This window comes from Glycine soja, chromosome 16 (assembly GCF_004193775.1).
Source record: "Glycine soja cultivar W05 chromosome 16, ASM419377v2, whole genome shotgun sequence".
In the NCBI taxonomy this organism is placed as follows: domain Eukaryota; kingdom Viridiplantae; phylum Streptophyta; class Magnoliopsida; order Fabales; family Fabaceae; genus Glycine; species Glycine soja.
Genome location: NC_041017.1, coordinates 34,133,498 through 34,154,298, shown reverse-complemented (window position 1 = coordinate 34,154,298; position 20,801 = coordinate 34,133,498). Strand labels below are relative to the sequence as shown.

The 20,801-nt window shown below is 37.2% G+C and overlaps 2 protein-coding genes across 2 annotated transcripts; both read right to left on the bottom strand.

The window, feature by feature from the left end:
• Positions 1 to 1,740: 1,740 nt before the first annotated feature.
• Positions 1,741 to 4,829, bottom strand: LOC114389704 (putative pentatricopeptide repeat-containing protein At3g49142). Its single transcript, XM_028350445.1, has 2 exons — positions 2,139 to 4,829; positions 1,741 to 1,965 (listed from the first exon to the last, which is right to left on the bottom strand). Exon 1 carries the CDS (start codon positions 4,587 to 4,589, stop codon positions 2,568 to 2,570), a length of 2,022 nt encoding a protein of 673 aa, XP_028206246.1. The 5' UTR covers positions 4,590 to 4,829; the 3' UTR covers positions 1,741 to 1,965; positions 2,139 to 2,567.
• Positions 4,830 to 7,561: 2,732 nt separating this feature from the next.
• On the bottom strand, positions 7,562 to 11,281 carry LOC114389398. The gene is made up of 2 exons (XM_028350066.1): positions 10,686 to 11,281; positions 7,562 to 7,873 (listed from the first exon to the last, which is right to left on the bottom strand). The coding sequence occupies exons 1-2, from the start codon at positions 11,102 to 11,104 to the stop codon at positions 7,768 to 7,770; spliced, it is 525 nt and encodes a 174-aa protein (XP_028205867.1). The 5' UTR covers positions 11,105 to 11,281; the 3' UTR covers positions 7,562 to 7,767.
• Positions 11,282 to 20,801: the final 9,520 nt, after the last annotated feature.

Below are 20,801 nucleotides of genomic sequence, written 5' to 3'. Positions count from 1 at the left end.
TAATATTACTAATAAAGATAATAAAAGACTTTGACCAAGTGCATGTCATGTCGTGTTAATTTAGTCAAAAAGTTCGCTACTTGACTGGTATCTCAATACATATGTCGTTATGAACAACTTAGAGATTTTTCTATATAAAAAACACTAAAATATATAAATTTTAAAAAATAAAATATGATAATTCATAATTTAAAACACGACTTTAAATAAAAAAAAAAGATATGTTTTAAAACACAATTTATTTTTATTTTTATTTTTGAAAATGATGAAGTCCTGTATTCAAATGAGACTTGTACTCTTTTTTTCAAATTTTTTGATGAAGTCATGTATTGAGATGAGATTTTTACTTTTATTTGTAAAAAAAAATTGTTAATTAAGTGTTTTATTCAATTAGGACTTCAATTTTGTTTTTTTTTAAAAGAAGTCATGTTTTGGTACATAACTTTAGTTTTTTTAAATATAAAAAAAAATTGAAGAAATATAACGAAGCACAGTTGAAAGTTGAAAAGAGTGCAACGCCTAAAAAATTTATGAATAACCATTCAATTAAATTTTAACCCAACACTACTATATCGTAAACCGAACATACATATAAAATAATAACATTTTAAAGATTTTTAAAAGTTAGACTCCTCATAATATAAGAAATTAAAAATTTAATCTCACTTTTAATCTATTATATTTCACCAGTTATTTAATTTTGTTAAATTAAATATTAAATGTTTCATTATGGTATTTTTAAGTTTTTAAAATATTTTATTTTAATATTTTTTATAATTTCAGTTAAAAATGTTAATATTTCATTAATATTTAAATTTTAAAATAAATAATTAACATATTATTGACTAAAAATATTTACTATTTTATTTTATTTAAAAAAAATAAATAACCAAAAAATTTATCTTCTGTTCCAAGAATCTTCAGTGAAACATATATAAAAATAATAATATAACCAAACATACATATTCTTTCATTATTTAAAAATTTCATCTTTGCCATGAGATTCTAGATCCATATCCAGAACACGCTTCGTTCATCAGCTTCCATTAACAATCATGTTTGCTTTTTTGTTTCCAACTCATCGTCTAATCTTAGTTGGTTCTTGTGCATTCTCGTCGCTGTTTGACGACACACGTTTCTAGAACACCATGAATTGTTTCGTGCGTTCTGCATTGTGCTCACAGAGCAGAAGTGGAAGCTTTTGCTCCGTTCAAGTCCTAAACCTCCCACACTGTTTGGGACCGAATCAGGTTCAGATCCAGCATCGACGCAGTCTTGTGGTAGAACAGCTCCGGCGAGGAACACCGACGACTTTGCCAGTGATGGAGAAGATATTGGCGCTGATGTGTCGGTGTGACGACAATGGTGGCAGAAGAGGAGCGTAGCTTCCAGATCTGAGGTTTCGATGAGTACGGAAATAGAGCGAGTTGACTCAGCTTGATGGGTGAGAATGAGATTGGGTCAGGGAAGGAGGGAGATCGGTGAGAGTGGCCATTGTACAGACTTGGAGGAGATGAAGATTGTTGTAGTTGATTATTTTTTAAAAAAATAAAATAAAATATTGATGATTTTTAACTATTATGATTTTACATTAATATTTTTTATGGAAAGTAAAAAAATATATAAAAAAGAAAGTTTTAAAAACATAAAGAATTAAAATTAAACATTTAAAATTTAATATACCAAAATTAAATAAATAAGAAATTTAATGGATCAAAATGACATTAGACCTAAATTAAATTAAACAAATACGCCTTCCATTTTCAGGTGAAATAAATGAGCAAAGACAACTTAGTTTTGTTATCGGATGGGCTCTTCTCATCTTCATACATAACATGCTGAAGACCACAGTGATCTCTTCCTAGTCCCTACTTTAATTCTTCATTTTTCTCATGTAATTGTCCAAAATCCAAAGCCTTGAGTTCCTCTTAAATTGAAGTTACTGGTGCCAATTGGAGATAATTCCTACAAAATGAATTTGGGTCAGTTTGGATAAATTTCACTATATTTAAAATCTGATTATCCACCTTAACTATTTTAGAAGCTTTGATTCATTTTAACTCCTTATTTTCTTCTTCAATAAATACTTATAGAGAGAAGATTAACCAAGTTGGGTAATTGAATCAAGGGTTATATACCTTTGTCGCCTACTTTAGAAGAGAACGGTCCCTAAAGCCATAGCTAATGCAGATATTGCAACCTTCAAATAACTTCGTGACAGTATAATGTATAACAACAACAACGATCCTGCTTTATCCTGCAAGACACAGCAGTACAGCACAAAAGCCAAAAGAAGGCAAGATGCCAATACTACTCATTGACAGGCATCAAAAATGATATTTTTGTCATCAATGGTGAAGCTCAACTAACACCACTTTCAATCTGTAACATTGGAGTGTGATGATGTTAGAGAATCCCTCTTCCACAAAAACATTTATTCCTTCCTTCTTCTCAAGTTCTTGTTCCTTCAATGGACCAAAAAAATTAAGAAATAAAAGAATCATCCACCATAATTGTAGAACCATTGAAGTTGTCAAAATTAGAGTTTGCTTCAGCCTGAAGTAGCTTCACCAATAATCACCACAAGAGCATATACCATCCTTAAAATGATGGAATCGATTGGTGTCCCTGATGACAATTTCACGTTGAACTATCTTGGAGATAAGCTTGGCAGCAATATGACAATCTCCACAAACACGGAGGTTTTTGGTAATTCTGATTGGAGATTCTTGGGTATTCAAAATAGCAAAGACAATAGCTAACTTCTCGCTATGAACAGCTAGATGGCATTCTTTATCCTCCTCTTCCACATCATGAAGGGCAGAATCAGTCTCGGGCACATAACCTAACTCTTTCATCTTCCCCACCAGCACACTTAACTCTTCATATATCTCTTTTGACTGTGGGTGGTACGTATCACCTGCAAGAAAGGTGTGGACCTGATTATTCAGCTCAACATTGCTGATGCCGGGCATTTTCCGAATTCTTCTTCTCTTCATTAGTGATCGAATAGCTGTTACTTCTGTCCATCTACCGGCCTTTGCATAAATATTAGATAACAACACATAGTAACCTGATTCCTCAGGAGCCAACTGAAGTAGTTTGTCAGCAGCTAAAATCCCAATATCCATGTTGGAGTACACCCGACACGAACTAAGCAGTGCCCCCCAAACTCTTTCATTAGGCTCCATTGGCATCTGTTTGATGATATTATAGGCCTCATCCACTCGTCCTGATCTTCCTAAAAGATCCACCAAGCAAGCAAAGTGTTCAATTATTGGTGTTATCTTGTAATCATCTGTCATCTGCTTAAAGTAAAACTTTCCTTCATTGAGTAATCCTGAATGACTACAAGCTGAGAGAATTGCGACAAAGGCAATAGAATCTGGACTTTGACCTGAATTTTGCATTTCCGTGAAGAGTGCCACAGCATTATAGCCTTGTCCAGTCATACCATAGGCAGATATCAATGAAGTCCATGATGCAACATCACGAAACTTCATTCTGTCAAACACTCTTTTCGCATCTTCTAGACATCCACACCTAGCATACATATCTATCAGCGAATTCTCCAGAAGCATATTTGGACATAGCTTCTTTCTCTCAACATATTCATGAATCCTCCTTCCTAACAACAAAGCTGAAAGATCCCCACACGCTCGAAGAACACTAGCACAAGTGATTGCATCTGGTTCCACTTCACATTTCCCCATTTGTAAATATAGATCTACAGATTTTCCAGGCATTGAGTTTTTCATATATACACTTATCATGACATTCCATGAGACCAAACTTTTCTTCTCCAAATTTATGAACATCTCCTCAACATACAAAACATTTTCCGACGAAGTGTTAGTTACTGCTGGCAGGAGACTAGCCATTGTACAAGCATCAGGCTTCTGCCTCACACCATCCATTTCTCGGCAAATATCCAATGCATCATCAAACTGCATATTCTGTGCATACCCAGCAACCATTGAGTTCCATGAAACAACATCCTTGCTCTGCATTTCATCAAGAACACACCGTGCCTCAGGCAAGCAACCAGACTTCCCATACAAAGCAATGAGACCATTCCCAACAAACAAATTCAAATCAAGCCCAACCTTAAACACAGCTCCATGAAGCTGCAACCCAATCCTCAAATTGTCAGAGCAAGAACAAGCCTTCAAGACACAAGGGTATGTATAATGATCAGGGCTAAAACCACCACTAACCATGTCCCTAAAAACAAGCAATGCATCATCGTACAAATGGTTATTCATATAGCTTCTGATCATGACATTATAGAAAATAACATTCCTCTCAGGAATTACATCAAACACATTGCGTGCCAACCCGGGTTCTCCACGGGCAGCATAAGCCCGCATGAGTTTGATCCCCAGAGATGGATTTTCGTGGAAACTAAGATTAAAAACCTTGGAATGCACATTTTTCAAGGTTTTGATGTCTGGGTATTGGTCTAACACTTTGCCCAGAAGCTCCAATACAAGAACTGGGTTTTGTGGGGACACCAACGATTTTTGAATTGAAGAAACCAAGGCTTGTAACTTGGGAAATTGGTGAGTCAGAGGATGAAAAGGATTCATGAATTTGGAACAGTTACTTTGGTTATGTTTGATGACACGGCATTGTTAAGCAAAACCTGGATATTTTACCCCTTTCCCAGCTGTCGTTGTAGAAAGAGTAAAAAAATGAGATTTTTTTGTGTGTGTTGTTTAAGCTACGATAATTCTGCTCTGAAGCACTTCGCTAAAAACCTTAGGGTTTAAGGTTGACTTAGGCAGCACTACTTCACTAGAACATGCTTGTGGAAGAGAAATTTTAGATTCCTATGTTTTTTTTTTTTAAGATAAAGATTACTTCTGATCCTTTATATGATTTAGTAATTTTTCAGGTTGAGAAATTAAATATTAAAAATCTCATTTTAATCATCATTTATATTTAGATTTATATTTAGAAGGTATTTTGTTTTGATTATTTTTTGTTGAAACATTAAAAATATATTAAATAGAAGAGTCTGATGTGCCACTTAACTTTAATTGGAATGATGATGTGTGTTAATTAAAATAATGTTGCTTTAAATAATTTCATTTTATTCTTTCATATTTTTAAATGGTTTTATTTTGTTTCTTTAAGTTTTTAAATAATTTTATTCTGTTCCAACAAGTTTACCAAATTATACAATTTGATCTTAACTATCTATTTATAATATATAAATTTTGAGACATACAACCATAAAAGCTGCCATATTACTTTCCTAATCTTTGCTACATCTGCACAATTGCTTACATGTCAATTCCTCTACAATTCTTTTTTTATTCCTCATTGTTCTCCTTCCATGTTCATTAATGTGTACTATACAATTTGAAATTTAATATTCAGTTTAATGTTCATCAGTATCTTTTATTGTAATTCATGACTCAATTTCAACAATTGTAGTATTTGTTACTCTTTTAATTCTTTTTTCTTAAAACAAATATTGATTTTACTGCCTTTGAAACATTTGATTTCTTTGTAATCAACTGAAGACTGAGGAACCCAAACATCAATATGAAACACAGGCCTGCTCTGAAAAAAAGGCTTCTTAGCTCTTCCTAGCAAAACAATGATGCATAATGCTTCTGCTGAGGCTTGTATGAAACAAATCTCCTCCAAGAATCCAAAATGGTATTCCTTTTTTCTCTTTTTTCAATTTTCAGTTATCAGAGGTTTGTGTCACTAATGACTAAACACTCTTTACAAACCAGGAGTACTAGAGGGACATTCAAAAGGTATTGACTGATAGATACTGATAATTCCATCACTTCTATCAATCTTACTCTGCCACCAGGGGAAACTATAGCCTCTGATGTCGTTCATGGATTGCGGTATAAATCTGAACTTGTTTCCCAAATAGTACTCAATCACCATCATATTTTGTCCTAAAATTTTGAGCAACCGAAACTTGAAATAACTAATTGATCTCTACCCCACATTTTCTTCTACTAAGGTTAGTTTGGAAGCCATTGAACAATATTTTGATGGTTGGTTGATCTCTGGTTGCTCAAGATAAATTCATTGTTGTAACATTAGAGCGGGCAAAGGAAAGGATTGCACATTGAACAAATTTTATTTTTTGGTACGTCTGTGAATTGTATATATTTTCTCTTTATTCATAGCTTCTTTTTGTTTAATAGCCTCCATTGTCTTTGTATTGTTTCTCTTTGTTTAAGTATTTTGTTTATTTAATTTTGTTTATCTGATTAAATTTAAACCTCTAAACTACTATTAAATTTATATTTATACTTAAATTAGTTGAAAATTAATTTACCATAGTGAGTGTCATTGCATTTTCTGTTTTGGTCGTTGCAAGTTGAGTTTTACTGTATGTTAACCATGATAACTCAATCATATATACGACATTGACTTTGACTTCGAAGGTTGCTAATTTTAAATAATTATTTTGTCAATCACATCTTCTGTACGTAATAACCATATTTATCAACTCATTGTCGATAACATTAACAAGAAACTCCTGCACAATTTTATTTTTCAGTTAATTAACCAGTTTCTGTAAAACTTCAAAGTTAACTTTGGATAGTATGGCACACTCACAAGCATAAAAATTTTCAAACACTTTTTATGTAATGCATAACTTGAGTTGTTCATTTTCTGCAGCAAGCTTATTTATTCTTCCAGGCTCAAACATTAATGGAATTCTCTTGTATCTTCTTAGGTACTTTCTCTGCAGCCACACGATATGAAATGATAACACTTTTTCATGCTTACCAATGATATTTACAGAAAAATTTCACTACCCAAATGTACCCTCATATAGAATATGTGCACAATCAGATGTTACTTTCAGTTTTGGCTTTACTTTTAGTGGACATGAAAGCTTCTCAATTTTTTTTTCAGTTATTGCACTTGTAGATTATCTTCTTATATTCATTATGTGCCCATGCTCGTGCTCATCATGTAGTCGTAACTAAATACGAATAATAACCAAATACGAAAAAAAGCACGTGCATGATGGAAGGAGAGGCACCGACAGAGACAGGCACAGAAGGTAAGTTCAGTTAGGGTTCACAAATGAGGTTGAGGTTGATGTTCACAAAAGGCGCAGGGTGATTTTGGGATTTTGCAACAATTTTAAAATTAAAGGAGGTGCAGGAAGTATTTTGTGAGGTGAAGCAAGCAACTGCCCTTTTCACTGTCTTCTTGAAATCTGGGCTTTCTGTTCCCTAAACACGTATTTATCAGCACAAAAAAGTATGGGGATTTTCTTGATACACTCATCATTTTTTCAATACACCCACCAGTGAGAGAAAAAAAACAAAAATACCTTTACATATAGTTCCACAATTTTGATGAAAATTTATATATGTAAAAAAATGCATTATTAGATCAAAATTAATTATTATAAAATTTATTATATAAATTTATATGTATATTAAATTATACATTAGAAATTTTAGTGTTATATATAGTGAAATTAATTATTTTATAATATAATTGACCTAATAGCTCAGTTCGTTAGAGCATGGTGCTAATAACACGAAAGTTGCAAGTTCATATGTTGAGTGTAGAAGAAAAATAGTTAATGCAAGAAGAAAATCTCAAAAGTATGAATGTTGTAAAGGGCAAGGGTAACGATTTTCTGTAATCCTTTCTTTACAAGACATGCTGACATGAAAGTTAAAGATTCAACATATGAATCGACTAACTATTTCCAACAAGGAATTAAGCCATTGTTGTATATTTGACATATAGATAGGAAAATGGCTATGGTCCTCCAAGTACTGCATTCTCAATGTCTTCTCTGCTTAAAGCATAACTAAACCTCCTCTCCATATTTTTTTCAAGATTCCCAGGTCCACTCTTCAAATACCTGCACCAATTAAAACTCTTCAATGTCTACAAGGAGAGAACTGAACGTCTAAAACCCACTTTTTATATCAACCAGTGACATTAACTACTTGCTAGGTAAACTTCATTATGCACCATTACAATGGTATTACTCTCTAATAGTTACCAAATATTTCACATTCAACTTGTTAGAAGACCAGCTGTTTACCTAGTAATAAAACTTAATTTACAGTCAGTGTCATATATGACAAATTGAAGGTTGTAAAGACTCAAGTATCAGATAACGACAACACGCTAAAACAAATCAGATAACGACAACACGCTAATCGGATGAGATTTATATAGTCGCTAGAAATTTGTCTTCAATGATTCCACTAAAATCAGCAGAATCTCCGAGAAGAATTCAATCACCACTTTTTCACAAATTCAACAAGCGTATAAGTAATATCATTCTTCTTCTTGTTCATATCCCAATAGTGACACCAAATTAAATTCAAAATTCATTTCAACTTTTCTCAATGGAATAAAAGACATTTGTATTTTCAGTTTGCAAACTTTATGATGGACACATCCCCCAGACCCTTTTAGAAAAAACCAATCCTTGAGGGACGCATGGGAAAACCAAAATAATTGCATCTGATCAATGTTACAAGAAACATAAAATACGAAAGGAGCAACTTCCACAGCTTTCTAATTTCATTACTATAGTTACTCCTTTCTTCTTCAAAATGCTCATTATCATTCTCCTAATCTCCTCCCTTTTAATCAAAGAGAAACCTCTTCTCTTTAACCATGTAACCCACATTCTATTTTCATCTTTTAAAATGCCGAAAGCAATACGCGAGTTATGAATATATGATATGTTCATTCTAGAAAAGAATCTGACTCTTAACAATGGTGCCAGATTTCTTTTACATTCATTGAGAATATCATTGATATTTTAACAACGGTTATATTACTACTTTTCGCCAGATATCATTGTTTAACTTGCCAACTGTTTCCAGTCCTTCTGCAAATATATATAATAGACAGCTTCTTAAGTTTTACTTTTCAGTTAAACACAAAAAGATAGAAAAGGATGTCACAGTTTATGTTTTATCACCATCATTACTAGTTTATATATTGTTCCTAGGTCTTTCTCTTTTTCGCTAGATTGACACGTTATAATCAAATGGAAGATAAATAACAAAAGGGGGGATGTTTGTTTCGATCTACTAGTTTAAATATCACTAGGAAGCACCCTCACTTAAAAAACTAACATGTCAAAATTGATAAAACATACAGCAGTCACCATTAATAATGATAAATTAAAGCAATTGATCAAGTTTGAGCCATTCTAAAGACTACAGTATCTTTGACTTTCAACACAATATAACCAATATCTGCATTTTGCAGTCTGGGTTTTACCCAAATTCTTGCTTGCAATTAAATTATACGTTTCAGAGATATTGCTCCATGCAAATTTAACATTGCAAAAGAAAGTTAATTTTCATTCCTAAAAAAGAAATCAAGTACTTCTTCAAATAGCAAGGCATGGAATGGTGACATGGAAGATATGCCAGTTTTTAAGTCTTTGGTTTGATTAACAGAGTAGTGGAGAGAAGACAATGGACCATAATCACCTATGATTGGAGTTGAGGATATTAGGAACCTAATAAATGAGGTTGCTTTCAAGTTCCCATACCCTGGTTCACAATTAGGACTCTTGTTCCCTATTTACTTCTGACATAATAATTTTAACAATTCTTATATTCATAATCATACACCAACTTCCTCTTTCATGTTCTTTTCCACCCTATTTTTCTTTCTCTCTCTCCCTCTCTCTTCCTTTCTTATCACTTCTCTTATCAAATATTTTACTTCCTCACTCTTATTTTTCTTGTTTCTTTCTATCTCTCTCTTTCTTTCTTATCACATATTTCACATTTTCTCTCTTATTGTTCTTATTTCTTTCTATCTCTCTTCCATATACCAATCCAATCAATATTGGAGTGAACATTCAACATTTTCCTAAATTTAATCTAGGACATGTATCTGCAACGGAACAACAACAACAATCTGAAATTGTATTTTGACAATGTATTAACTTATCATATAGCCTCTTGGACAAATATTCAATACACACAATCACAAAGCCAATGTTGCTTAGAGAAATTCAATGAAAGTCAAACAAACCCTTAAAAAGAGGACCATCATTAACATTTACATATGTTCTCTTCCATCTCCTTTCCACTCAGAGGCTATGTCTGGTTTTCAATAATTTCAAAAAGTACAATTGATAAAAACTTGTTTGATTTTCAGTTGGATCCAATTACAAGCTGAATTTTGCATTAAAGGTTGCTTTCACAAATTCGGTTTGCAAAATGAAATTCATTAAAACTGAAGTGTGTATTCAGATATCAGTTGGAAAAGCTCAAAAGTATTTTTACTCCGAAGGCAACAAATTTTTCCTTCTTCCATTTGTGTTATGGAATTCAAGAATGTGCATTGAAATGCCTAAAAGTACATTCCCAACTTTTATCCATAAATATAGCCTAACTTTGCAAACTAAGCCCTTTGTTTTTCTCCCTAACTGTCTATTCTTTCTCATCATGTTAGTTATCATGTTCAACACATTTTCTCATCTCCTCCCCCCCTAAATGACTACCCTTCAAAAAAATTTCAACTACATATATCCCACCTCCACAATCCGTTTAGCAATTCACACACACCTTCATCCACTCACACTCACACCCCCCAATCAACCCGCCAACCCGACAACCTTAAAAATACTCAAACAACAACAACAACAACAACTAGAGCAAGCAGGCAAGAAAGAAAGAAAGGTATGACACCTTATGTATAGATCAGTAAGGTCTAGGAAGAGCTCGGCATGCCAATCTGGCTTGTGAACGACCCAGAGGGCCCTGTCCTCATTGTTCTGGCAGAAGCCAAGGTTCCGGAGCCAGGCCTCAATGCAGGGGAGGCTGTGGGAGTAGAGTGGCTTGGACTTCTCCGGAAGCTTCTGCAGCCACTCATCTTCCTCCGGGGGCGCGGCCTCCGCCTCTGCGCCCTCCGGGGACTTGCAGAGAGGTGGGGGAAGGTATGGTGGTGGGGTTTGAATTCTCAGATAAGGAAAGGGGAGGGGAAGGGATTTGGCTTGAAGGGTGTGAAAAAGTGGGAGCTTTTGTGAGGATAAGGAGGTAGAGAGGGAGAGATTGGAGTTTGCGAAGGTTGAGGAGGGAAGTGTGGACATGGACATGGACATGGACATGTCTTGGTGATGAAATTGGAAGAAAAGAAAAGAAATGAAAAGGAACAGTGACAGAAGCAGAAGGAGACGGTGGTGAAGAAGCAGGAAATAACTATGTTATGTTATCAGTTTCTCTCGTTTCGGAGTGTTTCTACTTTCTTGTCTGTTGTCCACGAAGAGGGGTTGCTTATTTTCAGTTATTTGTCTAATGATTTTTTTATCCATAAACCTTTTATAAGCATGAAGCTTATATAAAGAACTAATATATTTTTTAACACTTTGAAAGAAACTTTTTCTCTTAAATAAAGGGTTTAGAAGGAAAAAAAAAAACTAAAGTTGAAGTTGTGAAACAGATAAATTAAAAAATAAAAACACATGACTGCGTCCAGTCCTTGATGCACTATCAAAATTTTCACTAACACAAACACTCTTACAAGAATTCTTTAACCTATGCATCTTTAGACTCTATAGACCATGATTGAGACGTTAATTGCAAGAGTTATCATACTAGTGTCACCAATTATCGAAGATGTATAATATAAGAGACAAGAAACATAAATCTTGAAGACTATATTGCAATTGGCTATATAAATTGTTCTCAAATATCTTTGCCACTTATCTATAATTTATGTTTTTAATCATAAATCCATTACAAGAGTTTTTATCAACCAATAGCTAGAATTCAAGCACAGGATTTTCACGCAAACGTATTTGTTTGACTTTACATTTCCAAAATGAGCTATGTACATGAATTAGTTTGAATTCACTTTCGAGCTATCTGGCACCAGAAGCCTTGCGACTAGCAGGCCTCCTGTCCGACCACCGTGTCACCATCCTCGTCAACGAAGGAAGCACACATAACTTCGTGCAACCTCAGGTGATAACTCAGTTGGGCTTAGCATGCCAGACAATCGATACCTCACTACGAGTAATGGTTGGCAATGGCCAATATTTGAAGTATACAAGCCTTTGTGAAGCTATCCCTATGTCTGCTTACTTCAATGCCTCATGATGTCATGCTTCCAAGGATGATGGTGTCATTTCTAGGCTCAATGTGATGCGCATTATCAACGGGCCTTTCGCGGCCGCCATTGCTTATGGACTCGAGAAGAAGGCCATTAGCTCAGGTGCAAAGAATGCTCTCATTTTTTATCCCGGTGGTGGGTCTTTTGAGGTCTCTCTTCTCACCATTGAGGAGGGTATTTTTAAAGTGAAAGCCACTGCTGCTGATACTCACTTGGGAGGTGATGATTTCGACAACAGCATGGCGACCCAAATTGTTCAAAAATTCAATGATAAGCACAAGCTGACTATTAATGGAAATGTTAGAGCATTGAACAACTAGCCTGGTATGTTGACTCAGGTATATGAAGGCGAACAAACAAGAACTCTTGACGACTATTTGCTTGGCAAATCTGAGTCTGATGTTAATGTGGTTACTGCTTTGATAACTATGTATGTGCAATATGGAGTTGTCAACATTGCTAGGGTGGTGTTTGACAAAATGCCTAATGGAGACAAGTTATCGTGGCTTGCTATGATATCAGGTTATGAGACTTGTTTGATGCCTCAGAAAGCTATAGAGATATTTAAAATAATGAAAGCACAAAATATCATGCCAGATGAAATCACCATAGCCAGTGTCCTTTCTGCTTATTCTTGTTTGTGCAATTTAGACATGGTGATTGTTAGAGAACCAGTATCAAGCTAGAAGAAGAGGTCTAGCACCTCCAGAAATTAAGGACGAAACAGAGCACACAGAAGGAGGAGAAGGTTGTAATCATTCTTATTGCCTTTGCTTGTTATTACATGGTTTTTATAGAATTCCTAATATGGAATAATCCTAGGAATATTACAATAACCGTTTTATTGATAAGAATTGCTCAGCAGGATCACAATTCCAAGCAAGGCGATCCGGGGAAAGATCTGCAGAAGCTTCTGTTTTGGCAGGATTCTTCAAACCAATTCATCCAGGTAAGTGGGCCTCTTTATCTTGCGTTTGGGCTTGACTTCTTGCTGCACCTCCTGTTTTGCGATTTCCACCTCTGAGTTTGCATTTTGGTCTTCTTCTTCTCCTGATATCGTATCATCCCTGGGCCCTTGTAAAATCACCTTGCCCTCAAGGTGATATTCTTCTTGCAATTCATTCCAATCTTCCCATGAAGTCTCGTCCGGAGATAGTCCGCGCCATTGAACTAAGACTTCCCAAGGAGCTTCCGGAGAGGTTCGTCGGTGATTTAATATAGCCAAGGGTGAAATCAGGGGCTGGTCATTGATGAAAGTTTGTGGAAATGACTCAGGGGATGGTGATGTCAGTGTTCCTCGAAAGGGTTTAAGCTTCGAACAATGGAATACCGGGTGTATTTTTGCCTCATCAGGTAGCTTGAGCTTATAAGCAACAGGGCCAATGCGTTCAATGACTTGGAACGGACCGTAGAAGCGTTTTGCTAGCTTGGCGGAAACTGAGGAATTCCCCTTGGTTGAAGATTGCCGGTAAGGGCGTAACCGGAGAAGAACCCAATCACCGACCTGGTAATGGACCTCTCTTCTTTTCTGGTCAGCTTGTTGCTTCATCTGGGCCTGAGCCTTCAATAGTTTCTTACGAATGTCCTGAAAAGTAGTGTCTCGGTCAGTTAACAAGTCCTCAACAGCTTCAATGTTTGTCGTGCCTGAGAGGTATTCCGGAAAATTGAATGGTTTCCGGCCAAATGTCACTTCGTAAGGGGTTGACCCGGTTCCTGCAGTCCACGAGGTATTGTGGGACCACTCTACCTAGGGAAGAAGCTTACCCCATCGCTGAGGGCGTCGGTGCACGAAGGCACGCAGGTATTGCTCTACGATTCTGTTGATGACCTCTGTTTGTCCATCACTTTGGGGATGGTAAGCAGAGCTCATCTTCAGGTGAGTACCGCTGGCCCTGAATAATTCTTGCCAAAAGTGGCTGAGGAAGAGAGGATCTCGGTCAGAAACGAGGCTCCTTGGAACGCCGTGAATTTTAACCACTATATTGATGAAAAGTGTGGCGACCATGTAAGCGGTGTGAGCTGTTGGAAGCGTACCCAAGTGTATGCCCTTCGAGAAACGATCCACCACGACGAGAATGGTGGTGTGGCCCTGGCATGGTGGTAATCCGACAATAAAATCAAGGGAGAGGTCCTCCCATGGCCGGCAAGGAATCGGAAGAGGACACAGCAACCCAGCTGCCTTTCGGGCTTCGTACTTGGTCATCTGGCAATCCAAGCAATTAGAAACAACCCTTCTGACATCCTCACGAAGGCCGGACCAGGTGAAGTTCTTCGATATCCTTGCTAGTGTTTTTGCGATGCCGGCGTGTCCCCCTGTTGGTGTGTTGTGATATTCCAAAAGGAGTGTGGAGGTGATGGGTAATTCCCGAGGCAGCCATATGCGGCCCTTCTGCAAAATTAAGTCTTGTGAGATCGTGAAGGTGGGAAAATTAGATGGATTCTGCTGGAGTTCTTGTCGGCGCTGTATGTATTCTGGGTGGTTATGGAGTTGTCGACGAAGCTCCTCGAGAAATGTTAATGAAGGCACGGAAAGAATCAGCAGGAGTGAAGGCCCTTGTTCTGGTAGTCGTGACAATGCATCTGCAGCTTGGTTGTGCTTACCGGCCCGGTATTGAATTGTGTAATCGTAGCCCATAAGGCGAGCTAAATACATGTGCTGTTCCGGTGTTTGTATCACCTGCGTGAGGAGTTCCTTGAGGCTGCGATGATCAGTCAAAATCGTGAAACGTTGACCGAGGAGATATTGCCGCCATTTCTTAATTGCGGCGGTGATAGCAAACAACTCACGAATGTAAGCGGAGGCCCTGAGAAGCTTGGGGCTGAAGGGCTTACTGAAATATGCAATCGGGTGGCCTCCCTGAGAAAGTACGGCTCCCATTCCGACACCGGATGCGTCTGTCTCCACCGTGAATGGCATCTGAAAATTTGGAAGAGTGAGTACCGGAGCTGAGGATAAGGCTGCTTTGAGGTCTTCAAAAGCTGATTGGGCCTGAGGAGTCCACTGAAAGGGGTCTTTGGTGGTGAGCTTTACTAAGGGAGCAGCAATGGTAGCGTAGCCCCTTATGAAACGCCGATAGAATCCGGCAAGGCCCAAAAAACCACGAACGGCCCTGGAAGAGTGAGGTGTGGGCCAATGCAGAACGGCCTCTACCTTCGAAGCTACTGGTTCTACCCCCCTCTTCGAAACCATATGGCCCAAATATTCAACCTGCAGCTGTGCAAAAAAACATTTTGATAATTTCAACACAAAGTGGTTATCAAGGAGGACCTGGAACGCTGTGGTTAGGTGTTGGATATGGGCCTCAAACGTATTGCTGTAAATTAATATGTCATCGAAGAACACTATGATGAAGTGACGGAGATGGTGCCGGAAAATGCTATTCATTGTTGCTTGAAACGACGATGGGGCGTTACAAAGACCAAACGACATTACTTTGAATTCGTAATGACCGTGGTGGGTTCTGAACGCCGTTTTCGGAATATCTGGACCATGCATCCGTATCTGGTGATAACCTTGCAATAGGTCGAGTTTGGAGAAATATTGGGCGCCTCCGAGTTCATCTAAGAGCTCATCTATTGTGGGAATTGGGAATCGGTCTCGAACCGTGACAGCATTGAGGGCTCTGTAGTCTACACAGAACCTCCAGCTTCCATCATGTTTCTTTACGAGGAGGACGGGTGATGAGAAAGGGCTGGTACTGGGTTGGATCAAGCCCTTTTGGAGCATAAGGTGGACCTGGTGTTCTATTTCATTTTTCTGATAATGGGGATATCGGTACGGGCGCACATTCACTGGGTCTGATTGGGGTAGTAAGTGAATGTGATGATCGGTCTCTCGAGCTGGGGGAAGACCCTGAGGGTCTTGGAACAAGGTGGAGAACTGGGCTAATAAGTGTTGTATGGGTGGGGGTAGTGGGGTGGGGCTCGTGGTGGAAGAGGGTTCAGTGAGGACGGCAATATGAAAATAAGTGACTGGTTCGTGTGTCTGATGAAGACGACGAAGCTGATGATGGTTCAAAAGGCCCAATTGAGCTGCACTTTCCCCTTTTAATTGGACCAAGCGGTGCTGATAGAAAAATTGCATACTTAAGGAATTATAGTCCGTGAGAATGGGGCCCAATGTTTTGAGCCATTGGACACCCAACACGATGTTGGCACCGGCGATGGGAAGAACATAGAGATCCACCAAAAATTCAATGTTCTGAATGGAAATAGGAACAGCTTCACAGACTGTAGTGCATTCCAAGTGATGACCGTTGCCTACCAAGACGCGCAGTGGCGGTGTGGGGCGGCAAGGAAGTCCCAATTGAGAGACCAGTGGCTGCTGCACGAAGTTATGGGTGCTCCCTCCATCAACGAGGAGCACCAGAGGATGAGCTCGTATAGTTCCTTCAAAACGCAGCGTTTCTGGAGCAAGATGGCCTGATAAGGAGTGGAGACTTATATGGGCCGGGTACGGGTCGGGTAAGTCAGGTGGGTCGGTTATAGGTTCGGGTTGTGGGTTATTAGGGTCTATATTAGCCAAGGGGGGTTCCTCTTCCTCAGTGATGAGTAAGAAGACACGAGAAGCGCAGCGATGGCCCCGGTGGTAACGCTCGTCACAGTTGAAGCATAACCCACGCTCGCGGCGTGAGGTTATCTCCTCCGGTGACAAGCGTTTCATCACAGGGGGAGGCTGACGTGGTGGCGCTGGTAATAAGGGTGGGAGGGAGGCGGCGCGAGAGGGTTGGGAATTAGGGTTCGTGTGAGGGAAAATTTGTGGTGGAGGTGGGGGTCTTGGTCGAGGGGAAGGACGGATATCAGCCAATTTCTCCTCCTGCAACCGCGCTAGCCCTGCGGCTTGCACCAGTGTGAGCGGTTGTAAGGCTTGGACCTCACGGCGTATTTCCGGGGAAAGGTCGGAGATGAAGCAGCTCAGAATGAAGGGAGGGGGTAGGCCGATAATACGATTGGCCAAATCCTCGAACTCGGACAGGTATTGCCCTACTGAACCCTTCTGAGTTAACTTGAAAAGCGCACCTGTAGGATCTTCGTATTGGGACGGCGCAAAGCGGGTTTGCAAAGCCTGTAGAAAGCCCGGCCAAGAGGTGAACTGAGCATTGCTGGTCATCCATTGGAACCATGCAAGTGCTCGTCCCTCCATGTAAAACGAAGCGATTGTGAGACGATCGCGTTCCGGGGTGCCATGATATTCAAAATATTGATTAATTTTGAATATCCACCTAAGAGGCTCCGTGCCATCGAATCGCGGAACTTCCAATTTCATTTTGTGGATTGTTGCAGGTACAGGGTTAGGTGGAGGCAGAATGGGGGTTGGTTGTGGATTTGGGAAAGGAGATGTTGGAGATAAACGATGAAGGATTTCATCAAGCTTAAGGGTCACAGAGGTCATGGTGTCCCCGAGGCAGAGGAGAATGTCCTCCAGGGAACGCGGGGATGCGTCGTGGGAATGAGAATCGGCCATAACGAAAAAAGACAACGAGAGCACCAAAATCTGTTAGAGAACCAGTATCAAGCTAGAAGAAGAGGTCTAGCACCTCCAGAAATTAAGGACGAAACAGAGCACACAGAAGGAGGAGAAGGCTGTAATCATTCTTATTGCCTTTGCTTGTTATTACATGGTTTTTATAGAATTCCTAATATGGAATAATCCTAGGAATATTACAATAACCGTTTTATTGATAAGAATTGCTCAGCAGGATCACAATTCCAAGCAAGGCGATCCGTGGAAAGATCTGCAGAAGCTTCTGTTTTGGCAGGATTCTTCAAACGAATTCATCCAGGTAAGTGGGCCTCTTTATCTTGCGTTTGGGCTTGACTTCTTGCTGCACCTCCTGTTTTGCGATTTCCACCTCTGAGTTTGCATTTTGGTCTTCTTCTTCTCCTGATATCGTATCAGTGATCAACCTTCTCAAGGTGGCCACGCAGATAGGGCTCCATTCTTATGCTATAGTTGTCCACTTGTTCATTAACAGGGAAATGCTTGGTAGCCTGAATCCAACCTTTGATACTCTCGTTTGTGTCTTATCTGCATATAATAGCATAGGCAGCTTTGACATGTGGAAAAGACATGCATATCTATGCATTGAGAACTAGCGTTATACAGAATGCGTGAAAGGAATTCATGCCACTGTTAAACCATGTACAATTCACCGAAATAAACCTTGGGATCCCGGTATCACTTTTGGGAAGCCATGCGTTGAACCCCAACACCTTGAAGACAAGGTGTTTTTGCAAGGCTCGTGGGATGATACGAACATGCAAACAAATGCAGAAATAGGAGGCACAACAGCAAAACAGGAGGTGCAGATAGAAGTTAAGCCCAAAAGAAAAGCCACAAAACCTTCTTACCCCAACGACTACGTTGAGGAAGAGGAAGATTGGTGAGACCAAAGTGATAAGCTTGTAGAAGATCCTTGCTTGATTTTGGTCTGCTAGCATAGGACAGGATGGATCAAAATCTGTTATAGCAAAATATCTCTAGGATCTTTTCTGTTACTAGGAATATGAATATTATAAATATCAATGTAAATAACAAGCAAGGCATGAATGAAATTTCCAATTAGTTCACCCTTCCTTCTCTGTTCTTCTCCTTCTTCCTTATTATGCTGGAGGTTCTGATTCCTTGAAAACCAGCTCAGTGTGTTCCTAACACAAGTCATGGACCTAAACTTTTATTCATAAATAAATTTTAAGTGCACTTTCGTCCTGCTATCAACAAATGAATTCCAAATACCCAGAATCAGAAAATTAACTCAAACAGTTAAATCAGAAGAATAGGCCCCGCACCTAAATAAATAAACTTGATAGAAATCTTATGGTTCGAGGGTTATCTAACACATCATGTGCACTAGATCTGCAATTTCACTCAGTTAGATTGCAAACTACACTGATATTTATTCATACCTCATCAATAACCCATCACACTTTGCAGTTTTCAATTTACCTCCCAATTTTTTTTTTCACGACTTCATAGATTTTATTTTTATGACCACAGCGCAAATTAGCCTTTGCACTAGGGAGGTTTTTTTAAATCCTTCGTCAATCAAAATTCGGAAATTCGGATAACTCTTTGATAACTCTATCAATTTCATAAAGTAATATTTAAACAGTAACATTGAATATCAAATTCATATAGACTTTAATTATACTCATATATTTAAAAAGTAAGATTTTCATATATATATATATATATATATATTAAATTTTAAGTGAATAAATAACCACAACTAAATATTTTATAAAATAACAGGGCATAAATATAAACTTTGACCATAACAAAAGATAGAAAAATAGAGAAAAATGCAAGTGAAAAGAAAAATAAATATTTGGAGGTGCAAAATGATATTTTGTGCATATTTTTATAGAAATGTTGGATGTCTGTTTACCAAAATTACTCATGATGTAATATTAAATATTTTTTATCTTTTAAAGTTATTCCAAGTATTATATTTATCAACTGAACTACTATAACAATGTTTTCTTATGTAAAAAAGCCTAAATCATTTAATTTCATTCTTAGTCCCTTAAAAGGTAAACTAAATAATTTTCTTTAAGAGTAAAAATACATAAATAAGACTAAATAAAATCATTATATTCCTAGGCATGAATTACTTAGAAGTTTCTTCAAGTTCTTTGGATAAAAGATTTTAACATTGTTGAGATAAAAACTCAAAAGAAATTCATATATTTTTAAGTCAAAAGGAAAATTAAGAAAGAAAAAAAAATAATTACTATATAATTTAAGTATACAAACTAAATATTTATAACAATTATCGAATTCACCAATTTTGCAATCTGCATACGTAACCTTTCTTATATAGTTTACGTTGAATGTTTAGCACCAAATTAATTTTATTAGTAAGTGCATCACGATTTTTAAATTTTATATTCGATCCGGTTATATTTATAAAACATAATTATCTAATTTATAAGATTAAGGAGAATGGTTCGTGTTTGGGATGATTTTAGTTGTAAGTTTTTTTTTAAAAAAAAAAAAATCAGCTTTTTGTTTTAGTTGAAACTTAATTAATCTAATTCTTTTCTTTTTAAAATTATCTTTATTAAATTTAACATGCACATCCTAATTTGTATTCACGAACATCGAGCAACAAACTTCGAAAATACCCAAACAAATTTAATTACATTCTTTGCCAATACTAAAATCATGACAAAATTTTATTACCGTCTTCCATATACTACAAGAGCTATAATACAAATGTAGCTGATCACCATTTTAACTCTAGCTAGCTTTTCTCTCCATGGACCATTAAGGAGTCACGAGTCGCGATACCCCTAACTATTATGTAGAATTAGTTATAGATGTTAGATCCATGCATTACACGACTCTATATTATACTATATTTTAAGTATTTGCATTTATTATTTTTAAATACGTGATAATATAAATAAAACTAAAATTTTGTAAATTAATTTCTAATGGTATAAATACACTACTAGAAAATTAGTTTTAGAAAATTAGTTTTTAATATCATCATGTTAACATCGGTTATGATAAAAATTGATATTAAAAAATATACCGTGACATTTTTTGTAAATAAGATGTCATTATTAACATCAGTTTTTTTAAAAATCGATATTGTCAATCCTTTTACAACATAGTGTTTTAAAAAACTAATGTTGATATCCCCTCTAATGACAGTGCGCACTCTGTCACATATAACAAAAATCTA